The 12,783-nt window shown below is 37.4% G+C and overlaps 1 protein-coding gene across 1 annotated transcript in view; it reads right to left on the bottom strand.

The window, feature by feature from the left end:
* SLAIN1 (SLAIN motif family member 1) overlaps positions 1–12,783 on the bottom strand; it is a 119,373-nt gene that overhangs the window by 39,813 nt on the left and 66,777 nt on the right. Inside the window, exons 3-4 of the mRNA XM_007941509.2 lie at positions 2,657–2,806; positions 33–374 (exon numbers count right to left, since the gene is read on the bottom strand). Coding sequence (XP_007939700.1) covers positions 33–374; positions 2,657–2,806 — 492 coding nt within the window. The remainder of the gene's footprint in view (positions 1–32; positions 375–2,656; positions 2,807–12,783) is intronic.

Below are 12,783 nucleotides of genomic sequence, written 5' to 3'. Positions count from 1 at the left end.
ATAACAAACATCAAAAAGGCAATAGAACCTACCTCCATTTGTCCTGTTTGGTTGCTGATCTGGAGTTTGGGCTTGAGGTGAATAATACTGTTGCTGCTGGTAATTACTGGAAGGATAATACTGGGAACTAGGGCTCCTCCTACACTCCCGAATGCTAGAAAAAGTCTGTGAGTGGGGAATTCCTCTTTGGAAAGGCGAGCATCTTGGAAGACGAGGTTGAGGTGGTGGCAAATGATCAAATTCTTCCTCATCCTCCAGACTGTATCGATCATATTCTTGATCACTACATGTCCCCTTTTTTCCTGAACTCAATGACACACTGGAACTATTTCTTGACACAGATGCTGAAGTAGAAGCATAATCTTGCCTAAGACCTATAAAATAGTAAGAAATAGCATTCTCTTGTAAGCTGTTTTATCTAGTTAAAATTAAATAGTTATTAATCGTGTCTTTGAGGAAAATTTGTACCAAACAAATGATTCAAATAGAGACGTATCATCTCAGTTCTTAGCTTATTAAACTCCAAGAAAATAAACACATCTAGCTACCAAACAAATGTCTTTACTAGAGAACTCTGTTTTGTAAACAAGTTGCCCCAATCCCATTGAAGATTAATATATGTGCTATCACTTTATATAAAAATATATCAATTTCCCCAAATAACCCCTTCTCAGATCTTGAGAACTACTTAAGATAACTTTGTCATAACTATAAATAGTTTGTTATGAGTTAGTTATGAGTAGAGGAAGACCCTCAATGAGAAGGATTGCCACAGTGGCTGGAACAATGGATTCTAACATTGCAATGATTGTGACGATGGCACAGGATCCAGTAGTGTTTCATTTCTGCTGTACATGGGGTTGCAAGGAATCTGAACCAACTCCAGTGCACCTAAAAACATGTGTTAGGAAAATTAAAATATTAAATCTCTGCCCAAGTAGGAATTACTTCTACTTCTCAACCTTACTTGAATTTTCAAGCCAAAGAAAAAATCAAAACCTGAGATACAAGTATTTTCTAACAAGGTCACCTCATTTTTGTTTATTTTTGTCACTAACATTATCTCTTTCAAGCAAGCTGATACTCTAAATTCAATTATTTGGGTCATCCTAAATGGCAACTGTTAGAAAACAGTACAGACCAGAAATTTCTAGTTTTTTATCTCATTGCCAACATCATGATTTTTTTTTTTAAAGTTGTCTATCCCTGAATTTCTTTTTTATCCCTGACTACTTAAAAATGCAAAGTGTCACATGACACTGACATCTGATTTTTTTAGCCATTTAGAAAGATGATTTAAATTTACTGTTAGTAAGTAATGACATCAAATAGTCACTTCCCTCAAAATGTATCTTATAAAATCCTCATACACCTTGTTTACAATGTTTCTCATAATGACCTTGACTAATTCTAAGAATAGGAAATTGTTCAAGTGAAACTGATACTTGGCTGTTTCTTCTAGGGTTGGTCTGAAAAGATAACTTCAAAACAAGCAGAGCCCAGTTCTGGGATCAACATCTTATCGTGCCTTTTGATACAACTGATGCCCTTGAAGTAGTTCACTCCCAGATTATTTGTTGTAACTTTATTGAAGAATCAGTGATTAACTGTGAAATTTCTAATTATCTACTTATCCATAATTATCTACCTTGAGAAATACAGCAATATAATTTTAATTGACATTTTTATTAAGACAACTATTGACTCACACACAGTTGTAAGAAATAATATAGAGAAATCTCTTGTGCCTTTTACTCAGTTTCCTCCAATGGAAACATTTTGCAAAAATATAATATTACACCTAGGATTCTGATATCAATAAATCCACTCATCTTAATCAGAGTTCCCCAGTTTTACTCATGTGTGCATGTGTATTAAGTTCTACACAATTTGTCACATGGAGGTTCATATACGTCCCACCACTAAACAATTCCAACACCAAAAAAATCCTTGTGTCACCCTTTGGTAAGCCCATGTACCTCCCTCCCACCCCCACTAAATTCCCTTGTTTTTCTAAAATTTTATCATTTCAAAAATGTTATATAAATAGAATTATATAGCATTCATCCTCTTGAGATTATCCTTTTTCATGCAGTATAATTTCGTGGAGATTCACTCCAGATGTTTCCTTAAGCAATATTCCCTTTCTTTTTATTGCTGAGTGGTATTCCATGATATGGATGCTCCACAGTTTGTTTAACCATTCACCATTCACCTACTAAAGGCATCTGGGATGATTCCAGTTTGGCTATTACAAATAATAAGCTGCAACAAAGCTTTGTGTACAAGTTTCTATGAAAACATAAATTTCTCTTGTTCTGGGATAAATGTCCATCCAAGAGTATAATTTGCTAGGTAGCATAGAAGTTGCATTTTTAGGGTTTTTTTGTGTGTGTGCAGAAATGGCCACACGGTTCTCTAAAATGACTGTACCAGCAATGTCTATTTATCAGTGTATGTGGATTGATCATAATAAATCTTAACAGTTTATGATGCTCATGAGAGTGGGAGAAGCAGATGACTGCTCCACCTAACAAAGCAGGACAGAATAAGATAAAGAATCTAAGTGTTTGTCCATTACCTGGGCACAAAAGCCTAAACCACCCCCTTTTATTTCAAATGGAAGTCTCATTTTTCCAGTTTAAAAGAAACATACTTTCTTCTTGCAGACGAGCCATGATCTGAACATCAGTGAGGTCTTGTAACTTATATCCCATGGAGATGGAATCATCCTCCAATTCTGAAGTACTCAGCTCACTGTCTATGGAGGACTGGGGACTGAGTGGGGAGCCCCTGGAAGTATAACCTAAGAAATAAAGGGAAAATGCTTTTTAGACTAAAGAACTGAAGAACTGATTTAAGTATATATATATATACAGAACTGATGTAAGTGTATATAGTTCACATAAACACTCAGCATTTTTTGTCCTAGGTTTTCATAACATCAGAAGAATGACTACCACATCACCATTTAAAGACCAAATAGTAAGTACCATCACATGTTTAAAATCTGTACAAACAAAAAAAAAAAAAGGATGGTATAAGAATACATATCCATGCACACTTTCAATTAATACAATTAAAAATCAGACATACTTGTCTTTGGCGTAACTGACTGCATATTTTAAAGTCAGAATTTAATCTGGTCTATTCATTAATAGTAATAGATACAAATAGTAGTGCTATAAATAGCTAAGAATACCACACATAAAAGGCACACATTCATACACAGGAACAGAAATAATAAAACCTTGATATTTTAGAGCAATGAATGGTCATAGGAGACTTGTGGGCACCCATCAACACAAAAAGCAATGGCTTGAGATAAGAGAATGAAGGAGGAAAGGATCCAAATCACAGAAGGTTTCAGGAATGGAATCACACCAATGCTGAGGGAAGTAATGGTGAGACCCTCATCTCATAAAAAGCAACTATGATTATTTTTTCTACATAATCCTTGATTTATGAAAAGCTACTAGAAAAATAATTTTTAAAAAAAAATAGATATAAAAGGCTAACAGACAACTTCAATCATAATAAAAACTAAATTGTGTTCTGACATTTAATTTTAAAAACATATTAGACATCTGGAAACATATAACTACATACATATTCTTTTGCTAAGGAGGGAAGACTGACTACTACCCACACTTGAGAGCAGTAGATCAGTGGTGTCTTGAGTACAAATTAAGGCTTGTCCCTTTTGTACTCAAAGTGTACACTAACTCTCCATTATAGTAAGATTACAGGCAAGCTTTTCAATGAAAGATGAATGTTTAGTGACAAGCATTACAAAGCACACAGCTAGTTAAGAAGTTGAAATATTACCTGTTCTTTCAGGTGTTAGTATTGCTTTATTTGAGGTTTTAGAGAAGCTGGGAGTATTAATGCCATTGCTATAAGGGCTGAGTCTTGCAACAGGACTATAAGGAAAAGCCAATGAGACAGGTGAAGAGAAGAGACTCCGCCATCGGCTAGCTGTCACAGAAGCAGAAAATAGTAGTTAGCTATATGGAAGCAGATGTTTATTTGTCTCAGGTAGTAAGGGGAGATTAAAATAAAAATGGAAAGACAAAGCAACTTCTCATAAGTCTGTGTTAACCAACATACATTTAGCTATAGAAAAAATTATGGAAAAATAGACAATTTGTGAACTAGAGTCTTATTTAGAACTCCATTAAGAAAAAATAAATAAGGCTCACCTTGATAAAACCAATATGCGTATAAGAAAATTAAAATTTATTTAAATTTCTACATTACAAGTGTTTGTTATTTTCTACTTCAGAACCAAGATTTAAGTGTTCTGTAACAATAAAAAAGATGTTCCAAACCAAATTCAGAGAAACTTGTAATCTTCAGAAATTGTGGGAAATGTCCTTAATATTAAGTATTTGAGTATGTGTAACCCTCTATTTTTATCTAAAGTTTATTTCCTACCCATTTGATATCAGAAAATGTTGAAAAAAAGTCTTTTAATGGAAATTTGTTCTTGGAATAGAGAAAAAATTTAAAATGACTACTACATTTATGAATGGCCTTTTGTCCAGAACAAGATTTACGGGAAAATAGACTACAAAATCATAAAAGGATATACACACCAAAACTAACAGTAACTCATTTACATGACAGGGTGCCAAGATTATTGGTGATCTGTTGGATTTTTTTTTTTTTTAAATACACATAATTTCCAAATTTTATGCAATGAGCATGCATTATCTAAGTAAGTTTTAAAGACAGGATTATACATGTTATTACTTTAATACTATCTTGGTATTGAAGTAAAATAGGGATTTGAAAAAATGTAATTTTATCTGCAATGGGACTGATGATCTAAATCTTACATTATCTCAATTGTCTTAATTAATATATCCCACCCCCCTCAAAATATCTAAGTTCTTGGGATTATGGAAAAGACCCTAGACAGTAAAAACTTGAATAAATCACACCAAACACTATTTACTCTTCCTTCACAGGATACAAATCACTGTGTCAAAATCCACTTTTCTGAACAGCAATCAGTTAACCCATGTACAAAGCAACACCAGAGGGAGAGATTTTTTATATATATATATATATATATATATATATGAATTAGGTTAAACTTCACTTTAACCAATAGCTTGGTTTGTATTTGTTGGAAATTTGACATAGTTTTAAGGAATAAGTATAAAAAGGACACTAAAATGCATCCCCCAGATCACTTCAAATGAGCAATATAAATAAATAGTCAACCAGTTGAAAAGTAAGTAGTATGTGGATAAAAAGAGAAACTATGAGTTGTGGATAGTCAAGAAAATAATCAACTCCAAAACTGGGATTCTTACGATCCCTGCAAAAATGCTATCAAGGTTATTTAAGAGTAAAATGTTTCCTTTTACTTCTGCAAAGATTCTTCACATAAGTACCATCACATTCTGCCAATTATATTTTAAAAAAACAAGAGTCATTTCCTTATATAGGTGAAAGAATGATCATGCTTTTGGGATCTGTAAGTTTCATGAAAGGGGACATCATCGTGAAGCCTAGTTCTCACTTGATTTTAGTCACTGCACATATTCAACATATAATGTACTGTGTTAAGCAGCTCTTCTCAGAATGAGCCAGAGCACAGATACAACATATCCAGCACATCTGGCAGTTCCTTCACTTCTATATATGTAAACTGAAACCAAAATTACACTGAAAAATAAATAGGGTTAATGGTGACATAGTGGTTAAAACATTTGGCTGCTAACAAAAAGGTCAGCAGTTCCACTGAAGATGAGGCAGTATGCTTCTGTAAAGATTTACAACCTCGAAACCCCTAAGGCAGCTCTACTGTGTCCTGAAGGGCACTGTCAGTTGGAATCAACTTGATGACAGTGGGTTTGGTTTGTTTTTTTGTGCAGCACACACTAGGTAGCTGCTCTCACATCTTTAATCTCTTTGATTCAAATCTTTTCATTAAAAATTCTGCATTAAAAACAAAACTATCAATAGTTCTTTGTGACCAATAACTTGGCTAACAGATGATGTTATTTTATACCAGTCTGATCACTCGCCAAGCATATTACAGTGACTGCGTGTTCTCACCCACCAGATGCAGGCAACAACGAATCACAAGTAAACAGCACTCATTATTCTGCACAATAACCACTGTGAATGGGCCACTCAGGCACAATGACACAGTTATTGTGGCTGTGACAGCAAGATCCAACTAAGAACACAATTAGCATCTATTGCAAGAATGCTCTACATTGTCCTTTATTACTGAGATTTAAAAAGGAGGAGGAGAATTATTGTAGATGCAAGCTAACAAAACAGTGAAGCTGTATTAGTACACAAGTCTGTAATGGAAGAGAGGAGAGCCCTGGTGGCTGAGGACTAGGAAAAAGGAGCGGAAGTTATCACATCCTGGCTATTCTTCACTAGGTAGCTAAAGAATTTCAAGAAATTTAACATCCAACAGAAAACATTTTCACAAAGAATTTAAAAATTGAAAAGCACTTTCTTAAAGGGCAATTTTATCATTTTTATCAGTATATAATTTATTTTTAAGACTATACACAGCAGAATATACACCAATTCAACAGTTTCTACATGTACAATTAAGAGACACTGATTGTATTCTTAAGAGTTACACAACCTTTCTCACCCTCCTTTTCTGAGTCATTCATCCCCCATTAACACAAACTCACTTTCCCTAAGTTTCCTACCTACTCTTTCAAGTTACTGTTGTCATTTTGATCCCACATAGTTCAAGGCAGATAGTCTTTACCAGTTAAGCTAAACTATTGTTTGATTTTAAGATGACTTTAGGGAATATTTTTGGGTTACGGTTTAAAAGATTTATTCAGGGCAATAAAGCTTTAGGCATTCATCCAGCATCCATGGTTCTAAACATCTGCTTTCCACAAGAATTTGAAATTCTGTTCTACATTTTTTTCTTTTGATCAGGATTCTTCTATAGAATCTTTAATCAAAATGTTCAGTAATGGAAGCCAGGTACCATCCAGTTCTATTGGTCTCATGGCAAAGGAAGCAGTTGTTTATAGAGGCAATTAGCCATCGATTCCATTTGCTCTCATTCCTGACTATCCTTCCTTTGTTGCTGCAGGCAAATAGGCACCAACTGCTGTACCTTGGATGGTTATGTGCAAGTTTTAAAGAACCAAGGCAGTATGCAAGGAACTAGCAGGTAGAACAGAAGCACAACATGGTATTAGACCAATCAACTGGGATGTCCCATGCACCCATAATGTTGTTGTTGTTGTTAAGTGCCGTCGAGTCGTTTCCGACTCATAGCGACCCCATGCACAGCAGAACGAAACACTGCCCGATCCCGCGCCAGCCCCACAATCCCCGCTATACTTGATCCCATCATCGCAGCCACCGTATCAATCCATCTCGTTGAAGGCCTCCCCCTCTTTCGTCGACCCTACCAAGCATGACATCCTTCTCCAGGGAATGGTCCCTTCTGACAACATGACCAAAATAGGTGAGACGAAGACTGGCCATTCTTGCTTCCAAGGAGCATCAGGCTGCACTTCCTCCAGGACAGATCTGTTAGTTCTTTTAGCAGTCCATGGTACTTTCAGCATTCTCCGCCAGCACCACAACTCAAAAGTATCAACTCTTCTTCGGTCTTCCTTATTATTATGGGTGCATAAACATACATACACATTTTTATGCACCCATAATACTAAACCTCAAACTAAGGAACCACATTCTATGAGGTATTTGATTGTACGCAAGCAGCCTCAGCAGCTACTGTTTTCTTTTCTTTTTACATCAGGATGTTAAATTATCTGAAAGGCTCAAGGATGATCAGCATGACCTTGAGAAAGGAGAAAGATAATTTTACCAAAGGAGAAAATGGCTTACAGAAAAACTTGTAAACAACAATTGTTATTTTTTTCTATACTCCTACTCCAAAGTTCTATCTTATCAAATTAAAAAAAAAAAAAAGCTAGGCCAGTTGCCACCTGAGTCGATTCTGACTCATGGTAACCCCAAGTGTATCACAGTGTTCTCTGTAGGGTTTCAATGGCTGATTTTTCAGAAACATCTTAAGCAAAACTGTCTCAGAGGACATTTATTTCTTCATGCTTTCTATAGTCCAACTTGTTTTTTAGCTGCCATTGAGTTGATTTTCAACTCACAGTGATCCCATGTAACAGAGTAGAACTGCCAATAGGGGTTTCTAGGCTGACCACTAACCTTTTGATTAGAAGCCAAGTACTTAGCCACTGCAGCACCAGGGCTCATACACACACACACACACACACACACACATGTTTATATGTATGTATGTATACATACACATATTGCATTGTGTATATATATGCATATGTGTGTATATATGTAAATATGTATATATATGCACATATGTATGTATGTGTGTATGTGTGTGTATATATATGAGCGCTCTGGTGGCACTGTGCCTAAGGCATTTGACTGCTAACCAGAAGGCTGGTGGTTCAAACCCAGCAGCCACTTCCCAGAAAGAAGGTTGTGCAATCTACTTCCTTACTGATAGCACCTCAGAAACCCAAGGAGGGGTCACTATGAGACTCGACGGAAGTGTGTTGCATTACATTGTTGCATATAATTAAATCAAATTTTAGAAAGTGGCATAATTTTAATTTACATAAAAGGCAAAACAATAACTTATCTAGTTAAAATATTAATTGATCTGTTGGAAATCTTAATGATAATCTTCATTAGTACTGCACCACACTAAAAGAGCACAAAAATAAAGGGACACTTTAATATATTCTGGAAACACAATTATTTTCCTCATTTTGTTCTCATTATAAAGTTAGTCAGTTCCATACATAATACAATATCTGGCACATAGTATGCACTAAATAAATCTTGAATGCAGACAAAATGTTAGCAAAGTGGCTAGTATTTTCTTACTTCATCCTACCACTCATAACTTGATATCTTACTTATAATACTTTTCCCCAATTTCTTAAACTTAAAAAACTGCAATTTAATATATTTGAAAACAAATGCTAGTCTAATTAGGTGTTTCACTCTAGCTAGAGGCTCAGTAAAGAAATATAGTTTTAGGAGTATTTCACTAACGCTTCCTAGTAATTTCTAAGTTGTTGAATTGATGTAGTTAGTTGTAATGTGCCCTCAAGTCAGACCCAACTCATAGCGGCCCCTCCTTGGGTTTCTGAGGCAGTATCACTACAGAAGTAGATTACCCAACCTTCCTTCCAAAGAGTGGCTAGTGGGTTTGAACCACCAGCCTTCTGGTTAGCAGTCAAATGCCTTAGGCACTATGCTACCAGAGCTCCTAAATTGATGTAGATCAATCTTTTAATTTCCAGCTAAAAGATTTTATAATACTAACAGCTAAGACTTGTGGCTGGGATAATTAACACATCACACAAACTATAAAAAAAAAAAGAAAAAATAGGAGGCACCATGTAGCATGAGCTATCTCCTACAATGCTGCACTACACAGTTAAAATGAAAGACTGTGCCAAGCATACTAAACCAAAACCAAACTCACTGCCATTAGGTCAACTCTGACCCATATTGACCCTCATTGGATTTCAAAGGCTATAAATCTTTACAGAAGCAGGCTGCTTCATCTTTCTTCTGCTGAGCAGTTGGTGGGTTTGAGCCACAACCTTCTGGTTAGTAGCCAAATGCTTTAACCACTACACCACCAGAGCTCCTTGCCAAGCATACTAGTTGGCATTAAACCACACAAAAAGGCAGCAAATCTCCCAAAATTATTTAAATGCTACCATCTCTTAGAATCAAAGAGAAAGTGTACAAAACTCTGGAATTATGCGTAATGGAACTTCTGTAAACCCTGTTGTCAATAATGTAATATCTGAGTTGGCTTGAGCTGGGCAAGGAAGCCCTGGAAGGTACTACCCTTCTTCCTTCTAGTGCTTCTTAATAGTAAGGCCACATTTCTAACCAAGGGGAATAATTCAAGAAAACAAACCCTGATCTCTCTACTTCCCATTTCTCCTTTCTCATCTAAGAACAAGGTTTTTAAAAAAAAGTAACTTGATGAGGCTATGGCTTGTTCTAATTTGCCACACCTGTCTCTCCTGTAAAGCAGATGATCAAGGTCATCATCATTCCAGAAGGGTGGAATGGCCCAAGCAGTGTGAAGATTCTAGCCTAAAGCAGGCCTATAAATAAATGTTTTCTTTCTTTGCTTTTAAATAATTCTGATGAAAACTCATTAGAATCAAATTACATATCTGCTTTACACAGAATTTAGATATTCACATAGAACTGCTTTCAATATAAGTCATGGATTTCTATCCCCTAGATTATGGCTCTCTTCCTAGCTACTCAATTTTATATTTTCTTACATTTTCACCCAATCCAGATACTGCCTTGAGGAGCTGCAAAACTATCTTTTAAATCTTTATAGGCAAAACCCTGTGTACCCTTAAACTTTAAAAATATGAAGTGTTCCTGAATGATCCAGACATTTACAGTAGACATCTCACTTTTTCTGTTAAAGCAATCCACTTCTGATATTTCTGTTATAGCAGCACCAGATAACTAAGATAGAATTTGGTACCAGGAGTGAGGTGCCTCAGCCACTTATCAGTAGAGCTAGGATTACTGACCCACAGAGCAAGAGAGCTAAGTGCCTCGAGGCTGAGGCTTACTGGCAGAGTGGGTTACCTGAAGAGCTCTGACACTTGCCCAAGCAGGTCACAGGCAAGGCAGGCTGAAGAAGCCTAAGGGGCCAAGAAACCAAGGAACCAAGAAGCAGAAACTGAGAAGCCAAGGAGCACAGCAAGCTGAGCTACCTCAGTCTCAAAGGGCAGGGCCATGACCTCTGGGGTCTCAAAGGATGAGGCCACAGTCTCCTAGGTTTCAAAAAGCAGATCTTCACCAACTCTGTTCCGGAGTATAAGGCTGCCCATTCATGAGTGCCAGGGGGATGGGGCCAGATCTATTTTCCAAAGTTGAGGAGGCATGGCTGCTATGCACAAGGGACACAAGAACAGGGCTTGCTGGGGCCAAGGATGGGAGTCACCACTCAGTTGGACTAGGAAACAGAGATAGTGGCTAAGACACTTGCCTGCTAACCAGACGGCTGGCGGTTCAAACCCACCAGCCACTCCTCGGAAGGAAGGTTGGGCAATCCTACTTCCGTAGTGATACTGCCTCGGAAACCCAAGGAGGGGTCGCTATGAGTCGGGGCCGACTCAACGGCACATAACAACAACAACAACAACAACAAAGCCAAAGGAACAGAGTTGCAGTCCCGGTAAGCCCAGAAGATGGAGCTGCAACAAAGGGCTGAGGGGCCTCCACCCAGAATCCAGAGAATATGGCCAACACCCAGAGTGTCAGAGGATAGGGTCACTGCCTAGAAGATGTCAGTCAGAAGACAGAAGAATTATTTTCAAGCCTTGGGAGCTAATATAAATTGTTCTGCTGGGTTTTTTACTTGCTTGGTGCCATTATTCCTTCTTTTCCTCCAATTTCTGCCATTTGTAATAAAAATGTCTACTTTGTGCCTGTTCCACCACTGTACTTTGGAAGTGGAATACCACAGGTGAAGAGGAATTATGCTCCAGAATAAAATTTGGACTTAGAGTTGATTTAAAACCCGTGGGATGATATAATAGGGTAAAAGTGATTTACTTGTGACAAAGAATTAATTTTGGGAGGTCAAAGGGTAGAATATCATGGATTGAATTATGTCCCAAAAAAATAAGTGTCAATTTATTCAGGCCATGATTCTCATTGGCAGTAATGTAGTGATATAATTTGGCAATCAAGTAATAATGTAATCATCCCTTGTGATGTCATCTGATGTGATCAGCCAATCAGTTATAAGAGGGTTAGAGTAGGATACAACACCCTTACTCAGGTCACAGCCCTGATCTAAGGGGTTTCCCTGGGATGTGGCCTACAGCACCTTTTCTCTTACAAGAGACAAAAGCAAAGAAAAACAAGCTGAGAGAGAGATACCTCCTCCCACCACCAAGAAAGAAGAGCTAGGGCTGGGGCATGTCCTTTAGATCCAGGGTCCCTGTACTGAGAAACTCCTAGAACCAGGGGAAGATTGATGATAGACCTTTCCCAAGAGCCATAAAGGAAGAAAGCTTTCCTCTAGAGCTGGTATCCTGAATTCAGACTTCTAGCCTCCTAAACTGTGAGAGAATACATTTCTGTTTGTTAAAGCCATCCACTTGTGGTATTTCTGGTATAGCAGCACTAGATAACTACGACAAATCTGTTTTCACCAAAAACTCTGAGTTAAACTGGTGATATCTGTTGTTGTTGTTGTTGTTGTTATGTGCCTTCGAGTCGGCCCCGACTCATAGCAACCCCTCCTTGGGTTTCCGAGGCAGTATCACTACGGAAGTAGGATTGCCCAACCTTCCTCAATAAATATAAGGAGTAAAGAAAAGGGAGGAACCAAAGCTAATGCAACAGTTTCTAAAAGACACTGATGACATCATCCAACAAGATAGGGAACATGGGATAAGCAGCTTAAAAGAAAGAATAAAATGAGTTAAACTGAGACAATTATAGAACATTCTTGTTCTGGGTCCAGGAAGAAGCTAGCGTTCGGGAAAGGGGCTTCAGAAAAGAGAAACTCAGGGTACATCAACAAACTGGTGTTAAATGGAGCCACAGGCATGAATGAAATCACCCAAGGAAAAGAGACAAAAGGAAGAGAGAGGAGAGCAAAGGAACACCCACCAGCCACTCCTCGGAAGGAAGGTTGGGCAATCCTACTTCCGTAGTGATACTGCCTCGGAAACCCAAGGAGGGGTCGCTATGAGTCAG

Source organism: Orycteropus afer, unplaced genomic scaffold, assembly GCF_000298275.1.
Source record: "Orycteropus afer afer isolate SDZICR_OR568_19922 unplaced genomic scaffold, OryAfe1.0 scaffold00081, whole genome shotgun sequence".
Classification (NCBI taxonomy): domain Eukaryota; kingdom Metazoa; phylum Chordata; class Mammalia; order Tubulidentata; family Orycteropodidae; genus Orycteropus; species Orycteropus afer.
This window is presented reverse-complemented; position numbering and strand designations above follow the sequence as displayed.